This window comes from Rhinopithecus roxellana, chromosome 16 (assembly GCF_007565055.1).
Source record: "Rhinopithecus roxellana isolate Shanxi Qingling chromosome 16, ASM756505v1, whole genome shotgun sequence".
Classification (NCBI taxonomy): domain Eukaryota; kingdom Metazoa; phylum Chordata; class Mammalia; order Primates; family Cercopithecidae; genus Rhinopithecus; species Rhinopithecus roxellana.
Genome location: NC_044564.1, coordinates 9888887 through 9914121, shown reverse-complemented (window position 1 = coordinate 9914121; position 25235 = coordinate 9888887). Strand labels below are relative to the sequence as shown.

The following is a 25235-nucleotide window of genomic DNA, read 5'->3' as shown; positions in this document are numbered from 1 at the left end:
TTAATAACGAGGCGTGGATGCTCTCCACGTGGAAAAGTATTTGTCTACCCCACAGGGCCAAGCTTGAGTGCTAGGCAGTGGAAGGGGTTCTCGGCGGATGCCCCTGGCCACCCGACCAGCCAGCCCAGGGCCTGTCTGCAGGGTCGCCCTTACCGCAGCTCTGGGGGGTCCAGGGCGCCACAGAGTCTGCCCCTCCAGCCGACGGCATCTCCTCCAGTCGCAGGGAGTCCCAGATAGGGTGGAGCATGGCTGGGCCCGCGTGTGAGCTGGAAGATACAGGCACACGCATGGCAGGGCCAGGGCCGTGGAGGAGACAGGAGGCAGGGAGATCTAGGGGACAGCCCTCATTGAGCAGGAAGCTGGGCTCCCGTGGCCTGGAGCAGCTCTCAGACTCCCAACAGTGTGCCCAGGATGGGACCCGAGGGCCAAAAGCTTGGCAGGGGAAGAGCCTGAGGCCTGGGACCCAGGAGGCAGGAGTGAGTGGGAGGCAGGGGTAAGCGGGAGGCAGGGGTGAGCAGGAGGCAGGGGTGAGCGGGAGGCAGGGGTGAGCGGGAGGCAGGGGTGAGCGGGAGGCAGGGGTGAGCGGGTGGGGCCTGAGCATGTGTCCTAGCATGGTGGCGTGGGCCAAGGCGAGGCTACCAGCCCACATCTGGGAAGCGCCAGCTCCAAGCCTGGCTGCTCTGGGCTCTGCACTCGGACCCCAGGGAGAGCAGGGGTGTGCACAGTCAGCTTCCATGGCCACCATCGGTCCCCAGGGCCAAGATCAGAGTCTCACCAGCCAGCGTGGTCATCGGGACCACCTCTGCCATCTACTAAGGGCACTGCCCATTAGGCCCAGAGCATAACAGGGTCACACATCAGCTGTGACCTTCACCCCTCTGCTCAAAGCTGGCACTGGAGACTTCAGGGCAACCGCAACCTATCTGGGGAGCTCCCAGGCTGTGACCATGGAGGCAGGCATGGCTGGACCCACACACCTGCCCCCACTTAGGCTGGCCAGCACGCAAGGCTGACAGAGCCAGGAGCCAGGTGTGGCTGCTGGCCTTTCCCCTGGAGGTGGCTGAGTGGTGAGGGAGAGCTGCCAGGCACGGGCAGGCAGCGCTACTGGGATGAGGGGTCTTTGGGGTGCACAGAGAGATGGATTTGTGGGTGGGGGCGTGTGCTGAGCCTGCATCCGGGGCATGTGCTGAGCCTGCATCCTGGGCGTGTGCTGAGCCTGCATCCATGAGCACAGCTCGCCTCACTTCGCATTTCTCATCAGGACCCCCATCTGTGCTTCCTGGTACACAGTGACCCAGAATCCACTGGAGTGGCTGAAGATGCTGCCCACACCTGTGGCCCGGGGTTGTTGGGCAGTGGGTAGACACACCCTCCCTCAGCAGCCTGCAGGGCCCACAGGTGTTTGTCGCACACCCCAACTCAGAAATCAGTCTGAGGCCAGGAGCAGTGGCTCACACCTGTAATCCCAGCACTTTGGGAGGCTGAGGTGGGCGGATCACGAGGTCAGGAGTTCAAGACCAGTCTGGCCAATATGGTGAAACCCTGTCTCTACTAAAAATACAAAAATTAGTTGGGCGTGGTGGCGGGTGCCTGTAATCCCAGTTGCTGGGGAGGCTGAGGCAGGAGAATCGCTTGAACCTGGGAGGCAGAGGTTGCAGTGAGCTGAGATCAAGCCATTACACTCCAGCCTGGGCAACAGAGCAAGACTCCACCTCAAAACACAAACAAAAACAAAGAAGTCAGTCTGAGTGGCAGCCGGGATCTGTGGCACCCGAGAGGCTCGGCGTGGGAAACGCAGGAGGCGGCCACAGGTGGATCCAGCAGAGGCTGCGTGCGCTGGCCCTGAAGCTCCCGCCCCTCAAGTGGTGAGTGGCAACAGCTGTTTCAGAGGACACAGGCCAGGCCCCTTTCCTGGCTGCTGGAGCAGGGGCGGAAGCCTTGGGAGGGCCCAGCAAGCCTCTGAGCCTCTCCCTAATCCCTGCTCTCCACAAACCCGGGTCCCTCCGGGCCACGGTTCATGAATATGATTCTGCCTCCTGCTGTCTCTCCGCTGCCTCGGCAGGGCTGTGGAGGTGGAGGGCACAGCCCAGTGCCTGGCCCTGGTGGGAACGTCTGGGTGCCATCGCCACAGGGAGCCTGGGCCGCGCCTCTGCCCGTCTGGCTGGACCCAGGCTAGGCCAGGAATGCGGAGACCTCAGCCTGGGTCTGGCCCTGGGGGCCGATCTAGCTGGTCCCCGGGGAGCTGGGGGCACTGAAATTAACCTTTCCAAAAATTCTCACCACCCCCACCCCCTACCGCTTCTCAAGGGCTGGGCAGAAGTTGTCTGGGGCAACGCAGGGACAGAGGCGAGGTCTGGCCCGATGCTGCCCTCTTCTGGTCACAATGACTCAGTTCCACGGGCTGGACTGGGCCTGGGCAGCAGGTGGGGTCGGGAGTGAGATGGGGCACAACCCAAAGGCCCTGGCGCAGGCACCAAGCCCACCATCCCCTGAGGTCAAGGAGTGAGGCTCCAGGAGAGGAAGCTGTTGGGGTTTCCTAGGAAGGATAGGCAGGGGAGACTTCGGGCCAGGAAATGTCCCAGCAGCAGGGAGGGGAGAGGAGGGGAAAGGAGGGAAGGTTGGGCTTGGGGAGGGGGCACCCCCTTCCCCCACATGTGGACTCTGAGCAACAGCCCCTCTGCTGTGGTGCCCACTGCCACCCTAGTGCTACACGTGGCGTCTGCCCTCACGGCCTCGGCCACCCAGAAGACAGCTTGGTGGAGGTGGGTGGCATGACCCAGGCCCTGGCGTCTGGGGAGCCAACGTCTAGGTGTCCCTGGTGGACCTGGCCACGCGTTAAGGATGCGCAGAGGCCTTCCCAAGAGACGGCCGCCGACCTGGCCTCCTGCCTGCTCTGCCCATGGTGCTGAGTTTTCGAGCCTGGGTTCCAGGGCTGCCTGGGAAGTGGCTCAGATCAGGCCGGGGTCCCTCACCCGGGTGCTTCCGTCAAGGACAGAGGGGTGAGAGTGGCCGTGAGTGGCCCAAGAAGGCCTGGCAGCATGTAGTGTGCAGGGAGCCGTAGCAACCAGGAGGGCACTGCTGGCCAGGAGGCCCTGGACAGGGATCCCGGCCCACCCTAGCAAGAGCGAGAGGCCGGCTGGGCAGGTGGTGGGCTCGGAGGAAGATTTTTGGTGGGGGGCAGGTGTGGAGGGGAGTTTTTCAGGAGAGGAGATCCAAACGTGTTCACCAGTCCCCAGGAGGGACTCGAGGCCACAGCTGCTACTGAGGCTTAGGTGCTCAGAAGGGAGCCTGCCGCCACATGCACTGCAACCTCGGTCACGAGTGCTAACTCAGTTTCCATCTGCACACGCCCCATGGACCGAACCTGCTGGGCTCCACTTCCGCCTGGGGCTCACTGGGGCTGCAGGCGCTGGGGTAGGACAGATGCTCCCCCGGGAGGAGGGAGTTGGGATGGAGAGGGACCTGGGGTCGCAGGGCAGGTGGGCTTACCTCCCCGCAGAGGGGCTGAGGGCCTGGAAGGGGGCCACACCTCTCTGCAGCCTTTTGTCCAGTTTCACATCCACGTGTCCCTCCTCTGGGAAACCTTGGAGAAGAGAGCACCTGGCTTCACTCCCTGGTCAACGGGCGCACAGGATGGGGGACCCAAGCCATCACAGCAGGAGAGCCTGAGCCACACCTGACAGGGGTGGGGGTGTGGGAGCTTCCCTGGCCCTCAGGCCCCTCTGCTGGAGGAAGGGCAGGGAGTCAGCAGGGAAGGAACCACAGGAGAAGCCTCACTCTTCCTCTGGCCAGAGGACAAGACTGGAGCAACAGCTGTTGCAGGTACCACACGCCACACAGGAGAGCTCACACACTCCACACGCCATGCGGGAGAGCCCACGTACACCATGCTGCTCAGACCCCCCGGACAACCCCTGGCTGTTGTCCTCCTAGCCCCCTTTCCAGGAAGGAAGCCAAGGCTCAGAAAGAAAATGGGGTCCCCATTCCTCCCAGCCCACAGGACCCCCCGGCCACTCAGCGGTCACCGTGGCCCAGGTGCCGGCCTACCTCGGGGCTTGCTTTCGTGGGGGGACCTCGGGCTCACACTCTGCTGTTGCTCCCAGCTGGGGCCCCACGGCAGCGTCTCGTCATCCAGGAAGTAGGTGGCAGGGAGAAGGGGCTGGGGCTGCACGCTCGCCCATTCCCCAGGTGCCCCTCTGCCCCCGTTGGCCCCCAAGGCTCCAGGGCAGGCTGGGGCGGTGAGCGTGGGGGCGGCAGGCAGGGTGTGGGGACGTAAGCGCAGCAGGCCCACAGCTAGGTCCCCGACAGTGTCCGGTGCCTCGGCATCCTGTAGCTTGGCAGTGAGGCTATCGACCCGTTGCTTGAGGACTTTAGCCGTGGTCTCTAGCGCCTGCAGCCGCGCCTGCTTATGCTGGAGGTGCAGGGGGCTGGAAGTGCCCAGGTGCTCGGCCTCCTTCGGGTCCAGGTAGACGCACAGCCCCCGGGGTAGGTAGTGGGTGGTCAGGGTCCTGGGGCTCCAGGGATCCCAGAGAGGGTGAGGCTGACAGCAGCACGGGGGCATCCTGTTCATCTTGGGGGCCCCCCATCCCTGGGGTCTCTAGGGTCTCAGCACGGTTCCAGGCTCTGTTCAAACACAGGCAGAAGCTGCAGGGAGAGAGACATGGGCAGATCAGCCCAGGCTCAGTCGCCCCAGCAGGGCATGGAAAGCAGGCGTGTTTTGTGGGGGTGAGCATCACAGCAGCGTCTGTGACCGACCGAGTGTCTGTCCGCAGGGACCGGGGAAGTGGTGACGGTATCCACACAACAGACCACACAGCTGCCGCAAAGAACAGGGCCAGGTGTGAGCGAGGGGACAGAGGAATTGGATCCCTGGCACTGCCGGTGGGGGTGTAAAACGGTGCTGCCGCGGCAAGAGGCAGTTGGGTCAAACATAGAACAAGCACGGGTCTAGCAAGTCTGCCTCTGGGCATGCACCCAGAAGAGCTGAAGTCAGAGTCTCAAAGACGTCACCCCTGTTCACAGCAGCCTTATTCACAACAGCCAAAAAGTGGAAGCCACTTTTGTCCATCGAGGGACAAACGGAGAAGCAAAATGAGGTCCACCGACACGGTGGAATAGTATTCAGCCTTGAAAAGGAAGCATGTTCTGACGCAGGCTACAACATCACCCTTGGTAGAATAAGTCAGGCACAAAATGAAACTGGCCCGATGGTCCCCTGGAACTCACCTTCATGGTTTCTTTTGAATGAACATAGAAATGAGCCCAGCCGGTCTTCACACGTGAGAAAGTTTCATGTGTCTTATCTGAGTTCCTTTCTCAGGAAACCGACCACCAGCCCTCCCAGACAGAATCAAGGAGTTGAAACGCACCAGGTCACTGCATCTGGACAATGAGATGCCAGACTCCTTGTTCATTACGCTTGCTTCCTCACCCTTCCCTAGTTCCCGTTTCCTGCACGGAGCTGCACTCCTTCCCTGATACGCAAGACCCCAGCTTTAGTCAGTCAGGCAGGGAGTTGGATTTGAGACTGAGCCCCCATCTCCTCGGCAGCGGCACCCAATTAAAGCCTCTTCCCTGGCAATGCACATTGTCTCAGCGATTGGCCTTCTGTGTGGCCAGCAGCAGGACTGAGACCAAACCCCTGCTGTTTCAGTAACACAAAAGACAAACACAGTGTGTTCCCGCTCACATGAGGGCCCTGGGACAGGCAGATCCATAAAGACAGGAAGTCGAATGGTGGTTGCAGAGGGCTGGGGAGGAGATGGAAAGTTAGTGTTTTATGGGGACAGAGTGTCAGTTTGGGAAGATGAAGAGTTCTGGAGAAAATAGAGATGGGGTCTCACAATGTTGTCCAGGCTGGTCTCAAACTCCTGGCCTCAAGCAATCCTCCCACCTCAGCCTCCTAAAGTGCTTGGATTATAGGCATGAGCCACCGCGCCTGGCTACAATTTTTTAGGTGGGGAAAAGGACAAGGACATGATGAAGTGAGATGAGGCCCTGCAGCCGCCCAAGATGATAAGGACCAAGCTCGGCAGCATCCTGTTGAGCAAACGGAGCCCGACGGTGGCCAGTGGGGGAGGGGCTGCCCTTAGGGAGGGGGTGGCACTGCGGGGCCAGCATGGGACGCTTACTTAGTGGCTCACTCAGGACCTGTGTCCTTGTCTCTCTGGACATCGACAGACACAGCCCCTGGGCTGCCCTGTGACCCAGACTCCAGGGAAGTAATCCCCAAATAAGCACCTTCAAGACAAAATGGAGTCAAAAGGAGCCAGAGGGAGGGGTCGGGTCCTGCAGAGAGGGGTGGGAGCTGAGCTCCCAGGGCCAACTGGAAGCCTCCAACACCAGCTGCCAAAAATATGCCAGGGGCAGCCCTGAGGGAGTCCAGGGTGGGACTCTCCTGGTGGGTGGGAGCCCCCTCCCCGGCCTCTGAGCCAGCATCCCCCTGCCCGCCGGAACCAAGGGCATGCAGGAGGCCTGGCTGAGAGTTCCTCACAGGTGCCTAGCATGAAGCCAGGCCAGAGAGTGTTTGCCACTGGCCTGAAGCTGGGACCTTCCACAGCCCTCCCTGGGCGAGAGCCAGGCTGGAAACTAGTGAGACCCAGGCTCAACTCCCCCAAGCAAAGTGGGGGGAGGTCTTCAGACCCCATGTGTGTGACTCACGATGCCCTCGGCAGAGGGGCCTCCAGAAATTCAAATACACGGTAGTCAAAGCAAAACAGAAACACAGAAAATAACCGAAAAGTAAGTGCTGCGAGGAAGAGGAGAGATGGGGACTCTCGCACCGGCAGGGGGATGGGAACCAGGGCGGCTGCTGTGGGGAACGGGGTGCAAGTGCCCAAGAAAGCTGCACACAGAGGTGCACGTGCCCATGCAGTTCACTCCCAGGCGGGTACCCAAGAGAAACAGTGCAAGGGCCGAAGCAGCCTGTGCAACCCACTCACAGCCACCGCAGGTGGGGCCCAGGCATCTGTCAGCCACGAGGCTGTGAAGAAAAGGTCGCCTGCCCACAGCCGGCATTATTCAGCCACAGACTCAGTGAAGTTCTGATTCAAGCTGCAACACTGATAAGCCTGGAAAACGTTATCCTCGGTGAGAGAATCCAGACCCATACCCCATAATCCCATTTAGATAAAATATCAAGAATAAGCAAATCCGAGTGGGGCGCAGTGGCTCACGCCTGTAATCCCAGCACTTTGGGAGGCCGAGGCGGGTGGATCACCTGAGGTTGGGAGTTCTAGACCAGCCTGGTCAACATGGTGAAACCCCCGTCTCTACTGAAAATACAAAAAATTAGCCGGGCGTGGTGGTGGGTGCCTGTAGTCCCAGCTACTTGGGAGGCTGAGGCAGGAGAATCACTTGAACCTGGGAGGTGGAGGTTCCAGTGAGCCGAGATGGTGCCACTGCACTCCAGCCTGGGCGACAGAGTGAGACTCCATCTTAAAAAAAAAAAAAAAAAAAGAAGAGGCAAATCCGTTGAGGCAGAAAGCAGACCCATAGCTCTCCCCAGGGCTGGGGGAGGGGCTGCCTCCTGAGGGTGGGGCTCATGGGGAGTTGGAATGTTCTGGAACTCAGTGGAAGTGCTGGTTGCACAGCACACCGTGAAGGTGCTCAATGCCACAGAACGTGCCCTTTAACATGATGGATTTAAGTTAGATGCAACTCTTGCCTCCATGAGAACAAGCACAGTGGTGACCGCCTGCTCCATGCAGCCAGGTGGTACTGCAGGCGGGTGGGACAGAGCCTGCCCCACCTGAGGAGCCTCTCAGTCATGAGGCGATATCACGAGGTCCCCAGAACGCACCCAGAACTGTCCTCGGCCCCAGCCCACCCACGGCCCCGCCCAGCACATGCAGCCCCTGCACTTTCACACCCACCTGCCTGGGGCTTCCTGGCCCCCCAGCACCACGCCAGAGGTCACTTTGCTCCACTCCAGCACTGGGGACTCCAGGCTCCCTGAGGCTTCCAGGCCCTAAAGCAGAGGGCAATGCCATCAGAGGCCCCCTGCTTGGGAAGCCCACATGCCCCGTTCTCTCAGCCTCAGAGCTAGGCCCTGACCTCCCCCAGGGGTCTCAGGCTGCTTTCCCAGAGCCGTGCAGGAATCGGGGGACCCACTTCAGGGGCTGTGAGAGCCAAGGGAGTCTCTCCGGATCCCCGTTGTACCCAGGGGCAAAGGCGCCCAAGTCTGACCCTGCACCTCACCAGGGCCTCCCCCAGGGAGGCATCCACAGAAGCCCTGGCTTTCTGCAGGCAGTGGCAGCGACACCGTGCAGTCCCCAGCCCCCAGCTGCAGCCCTCAGCCCCCAGCTGCAGCCCTCAGCCCCCAGCCACAGCCCTCACCCGGCCACTCCCTGGAGGGCACCAGGGGGCTGGAGGCAGCACCTGAGCGCCTAAGCCTCGGGTCCATGGCTGAGTCCCCCCAACCCACCCCCGGCACGTACCGCGGACTGCGCAGAACTGGGGACAAAGGTCACGATGCCAGGGGTGGTCCGGGAGACCACGGGGACCGCCCTGCCAAGGACGGCCTCCCTCTGCTGCCGGTAGACCTCCTGCAGCCTCCGGCTCCTCAGCTCCTGTGTGCGCAGGGCCGAGGCCTTCTCCTCCAGGGCCTGCTGCCGCCGGGCCTGCGCCTTCTGGCACATGAACTCCCGCAAGGACTCGGAGCTGTGTGAGGGTCCCAGGAGACCCCGGGGCCTGGGGCAGGGCCGTAGCACGTCCTTCTCCTTCCCAGGTGGGTTCTGAGGGAAGCTCCCAGTGGGCCTTGGCAGGGCATGCTTGGCACCCGAGGCAGGGGAGCCGATGCCTCTGCCCTTGCCCTGGGGGCCGGCCCTCTGCACGCTGGAGCTGCTCCAGGGCCGCTGTGCTGGAGGACTGGGCCTTTCCAGAGGATTCCACAGTCTGGGGCCAAGGGCCTCCCAGTCTTCACAGGCAGTCCAGGCCCTCTGCGGACAGGGCTGCGTGGCTGCAGCACTCCAGGGCTGCTGGGTTCGGAAGGGGTTCCGCTTTTCAGGGGGGCTCCCAGGCCTCTGGGAGGAGGGGCCCTGTCTTTGGGCCCCCGAGGCCCTCTGCGAACTGTAGGCCTGCCCAGCCAACGTACTCCAGGGCCGCCGGGAGAAGTGGCCCAACCTCTCATGGGGACTCTCCGGCCTCTGGAAGGAGCGGTCCTGTCCTTGGGTCTCCCAGGCCCTCTGCGGACAGGACTCCCGTCCAATGGAGGAGCTCCAGGGCTCCCAGGTGTGGAAACTCCTAGCCCTCTCTGAAGAGGAATGCTTCCCCTCTGTCACAGCCCAGGGACTCTTAGAGAAGGATATCTGGGCATTGGGGTCCCTGCAGGGGCCCTTCCTTGCCACGTCCTGCAGCCTCCGCTTTGATGGCCTCAGCTCTTGCCCTCCCTTGCGGGTCTGGGCCAGTTCTAGACCAGCCTGGATTTGCTGGCGCAGGTCTCGTAGGATGGCCATGGCCGTCTGGATGGTCGCCGGCTGGTCGAAGGAAGCCAGGCTGGGTGTGTTCCCAGACACCTGCTGGTCACTGTGGGCGGAGGTGACACCGGGAGACTGGGCACAAACCGGCGAGCACTCAGCAGCTGTGACTTTCTCGCTGTCTCCTGCGAAGACAGGAGCATCAGGGGTGAGGAGAGGAGCGGAGGGGAGCGCAAAGCCAGCTCCTCCACCCAGGCTGGAGGCAAAGAGCGTGGGGGCGGCTAGGAGGCCCTTGGGCCCCTGCTGGGCAGAAGCCCTCTGAGGGTGGGCACCACGCCTGTGTGATGAGCCGCTGCTCTGCACACGGTAGCCAAGCACAGGTGGAGGGTGCCAGTGTCTGGGGAGCCCCTGCCAGCTCCCGTCCTGCCTTCCTGCCAGGAGAGCACCTCAGCAGCGTGCCTGCCCTGGGAACTGCTGATGGAGCCTCGCAGGGACAGAAACCCTTTTGTTAGGCTTTGAAAACACTTATTGCCCTAAGTCCCCAGTTGAATGCGTGGCAGGTTTGGAGGGTGTTTGCGGGCTTCTGAGAGAGGCTCCCACACCTCCTCCTTCCAGGCACCCTGGAGCCTGGGTGTCTCCTCCTCCGCGCCCGCCCCCAGGTGCCACAGCAGAGCAGGACAGAGCTCATGGCAAAGGCACAGGTACCTAAGGCCACGGTGAGAGCCGGGTCTCTCGAGGGATCCTTGCTATGGAGGCTGCGGAGGACGGGAGGGGGCCCAAGCAGCGACCTCACCAAAGCTTGTCCCTTTCTCCAGGCGTAAACACCAACCAGCTCCGAATCTTAAACAGAGAAAACACACACACAGCCGGGCGCCCCATGTCCCTCTGGGCACTGGCCCGGACGGGGAGGTTGGTGGCTCTGCACAGCCCCAAGAGGCCACTTCAACACTCCCAGAGGGCACGGGGGGCACATCCCTCACATCCAGGCCCCTGTTGGGCACAGCGGGACCCTCAGCCTGCACGGGGCAAGGCTGAGTCTCAGGGCAGCCACAGGCAGGTGGCTTCCCTGACCCTCAGAGTCTTCAGGAAAGCGTGGACAACGGGACCTGCCCCACAGCTCTGCCAGTGAAGCTCTCAGCACAGGCCGGACACACAGCCCATGCGAAGGAAACACTGAGCAGCACAGCAGCAGGAGTGACCATCGCGAGCCAGCAGCCCCACCCTCGGCTCCCCGCTGCACATCAGGCTCCGCACGGACACGGGAGGTCCTGCCACCGCCAGCCACGGGCGCCGAGCCACAGGAGATTAACCTGCTTTTAAGCCAGCAGAGTCAGCAGTCACACAGGTGGGCAGCGGTGAAGGCTCCCAGACTGGCAGGACAGGGAGTCCCAAGCATCGCGGCAACAAACGGCCCCACGTTCCCAGTAGAAACGAGCCTTCGCTCACAAACGGCGTCACACAGTGAGCAGCATTCGTCAGGGTGGTACTTCATAGCCCAGCTCACGGCCACCGATGCCAACATCAGCGCTGCCAGCCCCGTGCGCCCAGCCACGAGGGCCCTGGCAAAGGCCGGAAGCAGGACCAGCCCTGGGCTCACACACTCACGCTCAGACGCTCTCACACATGTGCCCCCCACACACGTGCTCACACACATGCTCACAACTCCCACATGGGCTCACAGGCTCACACACGCACTCCAATGCTGACAGGCACGCGCACACTCACCCTCATGCTCATAGTCACAGCCTACACACGTGCTGTCACACACGCTCATTCACATGGTCACACATTCACACAGGCACACACACTCGCACACACTCTGACATGTGTTCACACACGGTCTCCTCTCACACACATTCACACAGACACACATGCTCACACACACACACTACCACACACTCATGCTCTCGCACACTTTCACACAGGCACACACACTCGCACACACTCTGACATGTGTTCACACACGGTCTCATCCTCTCACACACATTCACACAGACACACATGCTCTCACACACACACACCACACATGCTCTCACACACACCACACATGCTCTCACACTTTCACGCTCAGTCACCTATGCTCTCTGACTCACGCTCACACACAACCACACACACTCTCACACACTCATATACACGCCTTCCCGTGCTCTCGCTCACACATTCACTCTCACACACACTGCTTATTCCACCTAGCTCTGCAGGGCCAACACCACACGTGCTATGAGTCCCTGGCTCCTACGCCCCTTCCTTAGGCCCAGCCCAGGGCAGTTCCACCCCATGGCCTGGGGTTAAGACCACAGTGGAATCTCAGCCAGGGCTCGCCCTGGCCCCCACGAAGGGGGATTTTTTTGCCAAATGAGGGTGCCTTGGGCAGGGACCATCCAGAGAGCTAAGCACCCAGGGGCAGGCTCCTGGACTGAATCAGGGACTTCCCTAGCACCCCCCAGACATGGCACCTTCCTCACACTGCCCTGACCCCTGGCCATCAGCCACAGGCCTGAAGCTACCTCTCCAGGAAGGGGAATGGGCTATGCAGTCACGCCCACCAGGCCATGTCCTCCCAAAGCCACATCCCCAAGGACAGGTTTCCCACAGCCACGCCCTCTCCAGGACAGGACCCCAAGCCATGCCCCATGCCCACTTTAGGACAGGACCCCTTAAGGCCATACCCTGTCTAGGACAGGACCCCAAGATAGAGGAAGGTTTAGGGTGTGGTCTCAGGAGTCCCAGACCTGGGTTTAAGTCTGGCTCTGCCACTCATCAGCCATGGGCCTCAGGCAGGTGATTCACTTATCCGTGCCTCAGTTTCCCCATCTGTAAAATGGGGTGCGTATCTCACAGCACCTCCCATAGGGCCACAAGAATGAAAAGGTAGTCACGATCATTGCAGGAGTTAGGCCCGGAAGCAGGTCAGGATTCCGCTGGCTCAGGGTGGTGTCAAAGGCCGGAGCTGAGGCCAGCATGACCCAATTGGCCACAGCTGGGTTTCGGGGGGGACCCAGCATGGAAAGGAGCCCCAGTGGGGTTTCTCCATCCTAGTCCCTACAGCTGCTTTCCCTCGCTGGGGTGCTGGGCCAGGGGCCCACCTGGGGAGGGGCTGCCTGCCTGCCCGCCCAGCCCCTCCATCGCTGGCCACTCACTTCCCCGTCAGCCCGCCAGAGGGTCCCGCTCGATAAATGGGTCCTGATGGGCACATTTTTTCTTCCACTGAGCAGTTTAATGGCAATTAATTTTTTTACGAGAGGATTTTTAATCTGTGGAAATGGATGAAGTCCCCAAGTGCCCTGTCAAAGTTCCGGGGCTGACCGAATCTATGATAAAAAATGCAAAGTGAGGTGATATAATCTGAAATTAAATATCGGGCTTCATTTTCCTTTGGCCCGGATGGATGAATATTTTATAACTATTGTGATTTAATTTTTTGTTAACTACAGCAAATTTCTAATTCATCCAATTCCCAAGTCCTGTGGCTCTGACCTCTGAACTGAAACTCATCTCTCCTTAGCCCAGCTGTGACTTCGTCACTGACAGAAACTAATGGTCAACACTGTCAGGGTGACATGGTGCTTACGATGATGAATGCGGCCGGTGGCATGCCCTCTGACCCGGTGTCAGGCAGAAAGCAGGTCATTTTTCAACTGAGCCATTAAAATAAAACAAACCAAAGACCTGGGGGAGGAAGGGGGTGATCATGCAGAAAATTGTTATATTGTACGCATGTTTCCACAGGCTTCCGGAACCTTCTTGGTGCCCGGGTCCCTCGATCGCCTTCCCCTCCTGCTCAGCCTCTGGCCCCGCTGAATGCACATGGTGGCCCCGCGGCCCCGCTGAGCTCCCACCTAACCCTTGTGTCCTCTCTGGGTGTGGGCACAGAGACGTTTACTCTCGGCTGGAAGCTGCCGCTCTGCCTAAGAGCAGAGGGGCCGGTGACTGATGACATGGGGCAGACGCTCAGGCACCCGGGCACGGTCAGAGTGCACGCCACACAGTGCCCCTCCCCACGGCCCCAGGGCTGTAACTGCACACAGTGTGGAGAAACTGAGGCATGGAGCATCACGGGAGAGGCCGGCAAGCTGGCACTGCTAAAACTTAGAGTGAGGGTCCCACAGAGCCAATCTCAGCCCAGTGGGTGGCGTTCACTCCACCTGGGGGCTGTTGCTGGTATCTCCAAAATCCCGTGGTTTGGGGGCCCCAGGATCCACACCTGGAGGGTGGCCTTGACCAGCTGCCCAGGCGTGGCCCCAGGTGCACACGGCTAGGCTCTCAGGTTAGGAGCATCGGCCTCGGGCTGGATGGGTGGGAGGCTCTGCCTCTGCCTGTGTAGCCCCGGGCAGGCTGTGGACTCTCTGTGAACCTTGGTTGCCTCATCTACAAAATGGGAGCAAGACTGCTGACCTTGGCGGGGAATCAGGAGGCTGCAGTGGGCCCACATAGGGTGGGTGCTGGCCACACCACTCCCCTGACCGTGAAGACACCCCAGAGGGAAACCTCGGAGGGACTCTGCCTGCCACCCACCCACTCAAGGGCAGGGGCCGCTCTCAGGTTCACCCTGCCATCTCTGAAACCCATGTCCAGGCTGGGCCGCTGGGTCTCTGACACCTCTGCCCGGTCCTCAGCAGGGGAGATGCCTGGATCAGAAATTCCTCTGTGACCACTGGGATCCACCCACAGGAGTACCTGACTGGACTCTCCAGGAAACACGCATGACATTAATCGTAACGCAAGCGCACGCCTGACCCACACCCCCATGTGCCTGTGCGGAGTCCCCAAGCTACTGGAGGGAGTGGGGTCTGCAGAAGACCCTTTCCTATCCCCAAGTGTGCAGGTGGAAGGAGATGTCCTGGGCTTACTCATTAAATGTGACCGCTTGACAAAGCAAGCACGGCTCCCTTGGCCAAGAGTGCCCTGAGCTGCCCACCACACATGCACCCATGCCAGTATCTGTTACTGCTCTGGAGAGCTGTGGGCTGCAGGTGGCGTGAGCTGCGGGTGGCGTAGGCTGCGGGCGCCATGAGTTGCAGGTGCCGTGGGCTGTGGGTGCTGTGAGCTGCGGGTGCCATGGGGTGTGGGTGCCTTGAGCTACGGGTGCCATGAGCTGCAGGTGGTATGAGCTGTAGGTACCATGAGCTGCCAGTGCATGCTACAGTGTGGTTGAACGGCTCTGTTTCCTTAGACTCGCCCAGTCTCCCAGTGTTGAGAGGACAGTAGTGCCTAGTGTTTTGTGGACTTCTGCTTTGTCTCAAGGGACATGCGCCTGCCCAGACAGGAACCACGTGCTGCTCCAGTGGTGGCCGAGGTCACCAGTTGCCTGGGACACCAGCCCTGACGCTCCAGCCGGGCCTGCCGATCCCAGGTGCCCTGCAGAACCCTGTGCACATGGCAGTCCGGCCGGCCAGCCCCAGCTCCAGAAATGAAAGCCATCTGCCTACCTAGTGTGCGCCAGGATCATATACACCTAGTGTGCCAGGGCCCCAAAATAGCAAACCTTACCTTCATCTTTGTCTTTGTCTTTGGCTGGTCTTCTAGGGGAGGGTGACTTTGGAGTCTTCTCTCTTTTGCAAGAACTGCTCTTGGTTCTTTTGGGTTTTTCCCTTAGAACTTCAGTGAGGAAGAGAAAGGAAGGAAGGGAGGGAGGGTGAGCAATAAAATGACACACAGGCCCCGCCACATGGCTGCCCTGGGGTCCTGTGCAAACACAGTTCCTAGAGTCATAAACATTGTCAGTCCTGGTCCCTGGTTGGTGAGAGCCAGGGTGGGCGGCTAACGCTGGGGACGTGGCACAGTCTATCTGTCACGTCCCCTGCAGTGCTCTGCCTGGGGACTGCCGCTGGGGACTCCTCCCTGGAGAGCCCGGCATACCTATTCAAATTCCATCCCGAGTGTCTGGCAGCCTCCCCTCCGGGCCCAGAGGTCCTGAGGACAGGAACCAGTTTCTCATCTCTGAATCCAGCACCCAGCTGGGGGCCCGGGCCATGGGCACTCAGGACTGTTTGCTGAGTGAATGAATGACTGGACTGGCCAGGACCCAAGTGAATGCACAGAGTGGCAGCAGCGGACTGAACACCTCTGGGACCAGGGCCAGGAAGAGCAAGGGCAAGACTTGGAGAGGCCTTGGCATGGCGGGGTGGACCCCTCTGCTGATGGGGAGGCGATACAGAACCCCAGGGGGTGGAGTTTGCTCAAAGTCCTGCAGCGAGTGCAGCGGCCACAGAGAGGGCCTGGCTCCGGAAGCTGGCTGGTCATCTTTCCCTGCCTCCCAGCTTTAGTCTCCGCACAGCTGGGGTGGGGGCGCATCTGGGACGTCACCATGCGAGAGCCTGCCGTGTCTGACGGGTGTCCCACGGGTGGGGACCCATAGAAGAGGACCCTGGCCCAAAGGCGTCTGGACCTCCAAACACCGCTGGGTCCAGGCTGGGCCTGTCCCTTGGTTTTACAGGCTCCAATTCTGCTGGCAGGAGGAGCCTCAAGAGGCAGGTCCTCTGCAAGGGACACAGACTGTGATCCCATTCTTTTTTTTTTGAGATGGAATCTCGCTCTGTCACCCAGGCTGGAGTGCAGTGGCCGGATCTCAGCTCACTGCAAGCTCCGCCTCCCAGGTTCCCACCATTCTCCTGCCTCAGCCTCCCGAGTAGCTGGGACTACAGGCGCCCGCCACCTTGCCCGGCTAATTTTTTTTTGTATTTTTAGTAGAGACAGGGTTTCACCGTGTCAGCCAGGATGGTCTCGATCTTCTGACCTCGTGATCCACCCGCCTCGGCCTCCCAAAGTGCTGGGATTACAGGCGTGAGCCACCGTGCCCGGCCTGTGATCCCATTCTATACGGTCCCCAGAGTCACCAGGTCCATAGAGACAAGAAGTAGGAAGGTAGGTGCCAGGGCCTGGGGGACGGGGATGGAGAGTAAGTGGGGACAGAGCTTCGGTTTGGGAAGATGGAAAGTTCTAGAGATGGAGGCTGGCAATGTCTGCACAGCGCTATGAATGTGCTTAGCGCCACTGAACTGGGCACTTAAAAAAAAGGCCCTCCGGCCGGGTGCAGTGGCTCACGCCTGTAATCCCAGCACTTTAGGAGGCCGAGGTGGATGGATCACAAGGTCAGGAGATCGAGACCATCCTGGCTCACTTGGTGAAACCCCGTCTCTACTAAAAATACAAAAAATTAGCCGGGTGAGGTGGCGGGCGCCTGTAGTCCCAGCTACTCGGGAGGCTGAGGCAAGAGAATGGCGTGAACCCTGGAGGCAGAGCTTGCAGTGAGCCAAGATCGCGCCACTGCACTCCAGCCTGGGTGACAGAGCGAGACTCTGTCTCAAAAAAAAAAAAAAAAATAAGGCCCTCCCCCATGCCTGCTTCTGGAGAGTTCTCAAACTGGGAGCATGAAAACGAGGCTGCCAGGAGCCAGTGACTGATAGGATGGAGTGGCTGAGGTCCCTGAGTGACCCATTGCTGGACCCTGAACTTGACCTGGGGCAGGGGCAGGGAGAGTGGCCACCTGGACAAGCTGATGCCATTGGGGTCCCCCGGAAGGCGGAGGAGGGAGGAACAAAATGGCCCTGACCACGGGGCTCAGGCGGAACTGGATCTGGTTGGGCAGGAGTGCCCCTGCAGCTGTGGGGTCAGGGAGAGGGCTCTGTCCCCTGCTCTCCGAGGGCCAGCCCGGAACCCCGCCCACATCTGCACTGGCTCACACACCACATGGGAGGGACACACCCAAATGCATGCCTGTGGCTGCTGCCCCACCAGATCTCATGAAGAAACCATCAACCTGGGCACACCCGGCCAGCACTGCACCGCTGGGATGGGTGACAACTGTCCCCGAGAAAACGCACATGATTCCCCGTGCTGAGCCTGAAACGCCTCTGTTCCCAAGCTCCCCATCCTTCGTTCTGGGTCTCAGGAATCTTACCGGCATCTGCCTCTCTCCGGACTGGAGAGAGCCTCCTGCATCCATTTTGCCCCGGCAGCAGAGTGAGCCTGCCCAAGCCCAGCTCACGGCCACTCCCGGCCTAGGGCTCAACGGCTCCCATTGCCCGGGATGAAGGCCACATCCTCCAGCCCCCAGCAGCAGCTCCTGCCCCCTCCATCCTACCCCTCCCATTTGTCAAACAAATGAGTGAGTAAAAACCTGGTGAGGCCCTTGGCCCTTGGCCCCGGCCCCTTCATCACGGGCCTGGGAGCCCGCCAATGGTTCAGCGTTTCCCCCTCTGTGGGCTGGATGCCTCGCATCTACAAGACGGCATGCAGCCACACAGGAAACTCCTTGCCTATTTTGTGCAGGAGATCTCTCAGGAAAAAAAAAAAATGCCCCTGCTCAACTCCCCTACCCCGCAGGGCCTGCCTGGATTCCTGCCCCACTGGAGAGGCAGAGGGTTAGAACACAGGCTCCGGAGAATGGCAGTCTGGCTCCAAATCCCTGCTTGGCCTCTTTCCAGTTGGGGTCCTCCCTGACCCTGTGTCTTTGTGAGTGTGGTCCAGCATGTGCTGCCCACATCATGGCTGCCCACATCATGGCCTAAGCATGTAACCCGGAGCACCAGGGCAGCCAGCCACAGAGCCACTCACCAGGAACCTGGTGCTGGGAGAACCTGGAGAGCGCGCGCCCCTGGCCACGGGAGGCCTTGGCTTCAACTCTGCGCTCAGCCGCGGTCAAGATGCCGAAACCTGGAACAGGGTGAAAAGAAGAAGGCAGCGTGAAGAGAGAGATCCACAAAGAATTTCCAAGAAAAGATTCCATTTTGGCAGCAGCTCAAGAGCCTTTATTTATTTATTTGACACAAAGTCTCACGGTCAACCAAGCTGGAGGGCAGTGGTGCAATCTCAGCTCACGACAACCTCTGCCTCCTGAAGCTCTGTCCCCATGAAACACTCACGCCACTGCACTCCAACCTAGGTGACAGAGCGAGACTCCATCTCGAAAAAATAAAAAATATATATATATAAAATAAAATAAAGGAGAAAAGTATCTTTCCTGTTTTCTTAGGAAAAGAGTTAAATACCTGGACACAGAGAATCCACAGGACTGGCTCTCAACATTACTCCAACAGGGAAGCCGTTTCCAAACTTCTTTTTTTTTTTTTTTGCGACGGAGTCTCGCTCTGTCACCCAGGCTGGAGTGCAGTGGCCGGATCTCAGCTCACTGCAAGCTCTGCCTCCCAGGTTTACACCATTCTCCTGCCTCAGCCTCCCGAGTAGCTGGGACTACAGGCACCCGCCACCTTGCCCGGCTAGTTTTTTTTTTTTTTTTTTTTTTTTGTATTTTTTAGTAGAGATGGGGTTTCATCGTGTTAGCCAGGATGGTCTTGATCTCCTGACCTCGTGATCTGCCCGTCTCAGCCTCCAAAAGTGCTGGGATTACAGGCTTGAGCCACCGCGCCCGGCCTCCAAACTTCTTTAGTTACCACTCCCACCCTTGACCCCTCCAAAGCCAAGACCCCCACCACACTCCCACCCCTGTCCCTTCAGGAGGGAAGCTGCTAGACTTTCCAAATCCCAGGCTGACATTTTAGGAAGCTCCTGACCTAAGTCCACACAAACCTGACCATGCAGCGTCCCCCGAGGCTACAGGGACAAAGGCACAGACTCTAGGTCCAGGGACCAGGCCCCCTCTCCCAGCCCCGCAGGCCCTGTGTGCCCCCCGTCCTGGGCGCTGGCATCTCCACCGCTCCCCTGCCGTCTCCAGGGAGGGATCCACATCATGGACCCAGCTCAGAAGCACCCCTTCATGACTCCTAATCCCCACCCTGGGGGCACACTGCATACACCCGGCTGGCCCCCACCACGTGCCCAGCACAGCCCAAACCTGCCCACTCTCCACCCTCCCGACAGCCTCACAGCTTCTCTTCCCCTCTCTGGCAACGCGGCCGCTGACCTGAGCATTCAGGGGCTGGAGGGGGATTTTTTGCCTCTTGGGTCTTCCTCCTAAGCGCCACCACGGAGGCTTTGTGGAGTCTGGAGGTGCTGGAGGGGGCTGAGGTGCCCAGGGACGCACAGCTCCCCTGCTGCCACGCCTGGGCCCGGATCTTGTCTCTCAGCTGCTCCAGCCGTGGGTCACTCTTTCTGGGCCGCCACTGGGGCCCCAACACCTGGGGCGGCCTCTCCTTCCAGGACACACACACTTCATGGCCCCCCGAAGAGCCCGAGAGGCGGCCCGATGACACCGAGCTGTCCCCATCACTGACCTCCGGGCCTGTGGACCACATGGGCAGGCTGCGGGCCTTCCCCCAGGGGCCTGGCTCCTCGAGGTCTTCAGACCCGACCACGTGGGGAGCTGCCCAGGGTGGGTCCGGCTGCTGGGAGGGCCACCTCAGGGATGCCACGTCATCCTCGGCTGCAGGTGCGCGGAGCCTGGGAGGGAACAGCAGACACGCGGGTCAGATGTGCAGGTGGAGAAGTGCCGAGCAGAGCTGCTCAGACTGGCCCCACCTCCCCAGGCGTTCCTGCTCTGCAGACTGGAGGTGGAGAGGAGGGCCTGGAATATATCCCACCTCAAAGACAGCCCCAGCATTCTCTCTCAAGCCCTGACCACACCCCTCTGAGGTAGGTAATGTGATTGGCCTGATTTACAGATAGAGAAACTGAGTCTCAGAGAGGCCGGGCTGCCTGCCCAAAGGCACAGTCAGAGGCAGGCACAGCACTCTAACTCCACACCCTCGTATCTCACACAGAGCTGCTGCCTCCCGGGGCAGGCATGGCACCTGCCAGCAGTGCAGCCCTCCACCCGAGTCCACGCAGATGCTACCTGGGCTTGGCACCAGCCTCCCAGTCGGCTGCTCTCCCTGGGGCCCCATGGGAGAAGAGGCCCTGCTTCTGGCTGTTCTTGTGGCCGAGCTGAGGCGTGTCCCCCAGGCGGGTGGGCAGGGTGTCCGTGACCAGGGTTGGCATGGCCGCAGGGCCAAGGGGTAAGCAGGTGCAAGGCCAGCCTGGCCCGACCTGCCTGGGGTCGCTGCTGCCTTCACATGACGGCTTCGAGGCCTGCAGCCCCGCCTACGACCCTGTCCAGGATGGGCCGGCCACTGCCTGGCTCCGGATGCCTGCCTGTGCCGGTCCCCTGGCCCACGATGGAAACCCTCAGGTGGGTCATTGAAACTGGGCTGGCACGGTGGGCAGCCCGGCCCTGGGCTGGCCACAGCTGGGGGCCTTCCTAATGAGCTGTCTCTTGGTGGGGTGGGGGAGAGTTCCGGCTGGCCTGGTGACAGCATAATAACCTTGTCACTCAGCGACAGAGCCTCAGGCCTTCAGTTCCTGCTGGGGCTCTCAGCAGTGCCCCACCCAGCCCTCCCAGGCCCAGAATGACATGCAGGGAGGGAATGGGGCCGGGCTGGGCTTGTGGGGTCAGGGTTGGGCAAGTTTCTGGTTGGTGGGGGTCAGGGTCAGGCTCAATTCAGTCTGAGGCACAGAGGTCCCAGCAGTTGTGGGGCCCAGCCCAGACATCCCAACAGAAACACATCAGCTGCCACCTCTCAGTTCCATGGGGCTGGGCAGGGGAAGGGACGCTGGTTTCTGGGCTCACCTTGGTGCAGGCTGGAAGGCACCCTTTGCCCACAGTGACATTGGCAGAGATGCCAGGTGCTGTCCCAAGTCAGGAGCCCCCGCTGGCCTCCTCAGCCCCTGCACACCCCAGGAGGGCCCTGGTGGGGCAGTGTGGTGGGGAGGACACGATTCTGCAGTCCCTGAGGGGGAACGTGGACTCAGATCCCAGTTCCCTCCCAGCTCCTTCCCCAGCCCCACTGGCAGTGCCACCTTGGAGCCTGGGGACCCCACCCCACTGCCTCTGGGGACTGTGAGCATCTAGTGAGTCCACCTTTGCGGAGGGGCAGTGGCATGGAGCTGAGGTGAAAATGAGCACGGATTTGTTTCAGGAATGGCCCTTAAGGTGCCTCTTCCCAAGTGACCCCAGAGAAGGGGGGTCTGCAGAAAAAGACCCCCTAAGTCTAGGCAGGCATGAAGGATGGAGGGCCCTCTTCCAGGCTCACTCCATAGAACCTGTCCTCTGGGACCACCAGGTGAACGCCTGGAGACGCCGCCCAAGCCCAGCCCCACATAGGCACAGGCTCAGGGGAGGTTCCGAGTCAAACGGGGCCCTGGTCACTGGCAGGCACAGCCACGGGCATCCAGGGCACAGAGGCTGAGCCACCAACAGCCTCGGAGGGGAAGGAGAGAGGAGCCATCCAAGGACAGGCAGGCCCTGCATGTAGTGTGAGGTGCGGCCACCTCCACCCCCACCTGGCCTGTCTGCACCCTCCTAGCGCCAGGGCATGAGCCTATTCCTGTGATGAGGCAGGGATAAGGATGACCCTCGGGCTGCTACGCCCTGGGGAGCATGTCTGGGATGTTACAGGAAGCTTCAGGGAACCAGTGGTGTGACCACAGGGTCCCCACCACCCTCGGAGCCTGGACAGCTCTCAGGCACCCAGAAGGCAGCTCCACTTCCAGCCTCCTTCCATTCCTACAGAGCCTGGCTCTGCGCGGGGATCCCTCTGCAACCTCTGCACCTCGGGGCCACCTGAGTGGCGCACAGACCTGGTCCCCCTGCTGACAGGTTGCCACCTCCCTGCCAGGCCTTCAGGCTCCCAAATCAGCAGTGGTCTTGGGCTCTCAGCCCTGATCCCATAAAAGGACAGGGGCAGGGTCCTTATGAGCAGAAGAGGCCAGGCCTGGTGGCTCCCTTTTTCCCACGAGCAGGAAAACCACCCAGCCACTCAGCAGCTGCCTGGAGGCTCTGGAAGAAGCCGCATCATAAACACAGCAGGACAGCCGTGGAAATGCATTATTGTGGCCAGGAACAAAATCATGACAGCAAATGCCTGGGAACGGAAAAGCAAATCCAGTGAGCAGAGCATCATGAGGTCCTGCGAGTCGCCCCCACCGCCAGCTTCCTTCCTTCTCCTCCCCATCTGCCCCGGGGGACAGCTGAGTGTCGGTCCTGCTGGCCTGGTCACCAGCCGAGACTTCCAGACACAGCTCCGAATCAGGGGATGCACGTCAGCTCCTGAAGGCGGTTCCATCTGTGCAGGACCCTCTGCCAATGTCTGTGCCAGGGGGACCGCTCACAGCCTGCACCAGCTAGTGCCCCTGCCCTGCCCCCAGGAGACTCAGCCTGCTGGGATATGGGGCTTGGGGCTGCTCAGCATGGGGTGGACAGGAGCAGCAAGGCTCCGAGAAGGCCACTGGGCAGAGGCTGCAGCCTGAGTCAAGGGGTATCCCCTGGGCAAGCCAGGCCCATCCTGTCCCCAGCAGCACAGGAGCCCTGCAGCCAGGCTCAGCCAGCCATGTCCCCACCCCGCTCCTAGCTGGGTTCATACCCACTCAGACCCTGAACCTCGGCTCCAGGCCCCTCCACAGCCACACCGCTCCCTCCACCTCGGCCCACAATGCTCCAGTCCGGCTCAGTGAGGCATACGCAGTTCCCCTCTGCCGCCCCTCCCAGGCCTCCCTCCCTGGGGGGATGGTCCCTGGGGGCAGGAAGTAGCCTTGCCCGTGGCACACACTGGTGCGCAGATTAGGAAGAGCGTTCCAGCACCCCCAGTGCACTGGGCGCCGTGGCAAGTGCTCGATGACTTATTTTACACCGTCTCAGGGCAATCCCACGGGAGAAATGCAGGTGCTACCTCCACTTAACCAGGGGACGAGGCTCAGCCTAAGTCATGTGTCCAGGGTCCCAGCAGGGTCAGAAGGTCGGGCGTGCCAAGCCGTCCCACACCTTCCATGTCCCCAAGGCCAGGAAATAGCAGCAGCCACCTGGGGTCCCAGCATCATGCAGAGCCACTGCATGGGGATGGCACCTCAGCCAGGAGCGGCTGGGATGAAAACCCCACAGAACAGCCATGCAGCTCCCCTTCCCACTGACCTTGGGGCCCAGAGGCCAAGAGCACTGATTCCCAGACACACGCTGTCTCCGAGGCTGGTGACGGCCGGCCGGTCGTTCAACCCTCTGGGCTCGAGTCTTCCCCTCTGTAAAGTGAGCGGAGGGGACTCCTGGGGGTCAGAAGACACGTGGAGTACACAGTGCTCACCCTGGGGCTGGGGTGGGGGAAGAAAGGAAGCCAGGGAGGGACCAAGACGGCACCTCTGTCGTCAAAGGGCAGCTCAGCGCCCAGGAAAGGAAAAAGGGCAGGTTTCCAGGGCCCAGGAGAAGCCCTCCCAGCAGCACCAGCTCCCGGGGATGACCCAGGTGCAGGGAAATGACCCGCAGGGGATGAGGATGCCTGGGCACTGTGGGTTCCACACACCCAAAAGGACATGCCTCCCCGTGATACACAACACACAGCACACACACACAACACACAGCACAACAGACACACAACACATAGCATAACACACACACACAATACATAAAAGTACACACACCACACATACTACATGCACCACACACAACACCCATGGACACACACACCACACACATAACAAAGCACACAGCACAACACACACACACAACACATAAAAGTACACACACACTGCAGGCACCACACACAGCACACACCATACAACACACACAATACAGACATACAACACACAGCAGACACACACCACACCACACAACACACGCACCACACACACAAACACACATCACACACAGAGACACACAACACATACACCACATGCCATACACAACACACAACACACATCTCACACACACCACACATACACCACACACAACACACAGATCACACAACACACACAACACACACAACACACAACACACAGAAACATACGACACATCACACAACACACAGACACACAACACAGATAATCCACATCACACACACGATACATAGACAACACAAACCACACACAACACACAGAAACACCACACACATACACAGACTCACAACACACTTCATGCACACAACACAACACATATCACACACAATACACAGAAACACCACACATATCACACAACACACACACACAACACACAGACAATACATATCACACATACACTATACACAGACAACACACACACCACGCACAACACACAGAAACACACACCACACACATCACATAACACACACACAGCACACACACGTCACACAGACAACACACTTCACACACAATACACAGAAACACACACCACACACATCACACAACACACACAGACAACACACAGACAATACACAAACACAACACACAGACAATACACATCACACACATAATACACAGACAATACACACAACACACAGAAACCACACACATCACACAACACACACACTTCACACAAACACAATACACAGACAATACACATCACACATAATACACAGACAACCCACATACCACACACACAACACAGACACACATTACACACATGACACACAGACAACACACGCACCACACACAACACTCGCAAACACATCATATCACACATACACACAACACACATCACACAGACACACACACACCACACGCAGACATACAAACAGACATGCAACACACATCGCACACAGACAACACATCATGCACACAGACACACAAACAACGCACATCACATCCATATTATACACACACCAAACACACAGACACACAACACACATTATACACACACCACACACAGGACACACAATACATGAAAAAACACATAACATACATCACACATGCAGGCAATGCACACAACACACAGAGACAACACGCACACCACACAACACACACAACACACATACCACACACCACACACCTCTGCCCAACTCCGTGCAGGTGTAGCCTGCAGGTGTCACCTCCCACGGCAAGCGTAGCCGGCTGCCGGCGTGGAAGCCTGTTGGCACTCTAGCCTGTGGCATATGCCGCACTTCTGCTGCGGTCTTGGATGGCGGGGCTGGGTGGGTGGCAGGGTGG

At 59.9% G+C, this 25235-nt stretch overlaps 1 protein-coding gene across 1 annotated transcript; it reads right to left on the bottom strand.

The window, feature by feature from the left end:
- Positions 1 to 25182, bottom strand: CCDC187 (coiled-coil domain containing 187). Its single transcript, XM_030920408.1, is given in 14 exon segments — positions 1 to 105; positions 107 to 266; positions 3490 to 3583; positions 4048 to 4504; positions 4506 to 4644; positions 7875 to 7969; positions 8439 to 9601; positions 10122 to 10256; positions 14907 to 15014; positions 17973 to 18071; positions 19279 to 19754; positions 20920 to 21079; positions 23257 to 23360; positions 25078 to 25182. Coding segments are annotated over 12 exon segments (3072 nt in total). The 5' UTR covers positions 20961 to 21079; positions 23257 to 23360; positions 25078 to 25182.
- Positions 25183 to 25235: the final 53 nt, after the last annotated feature.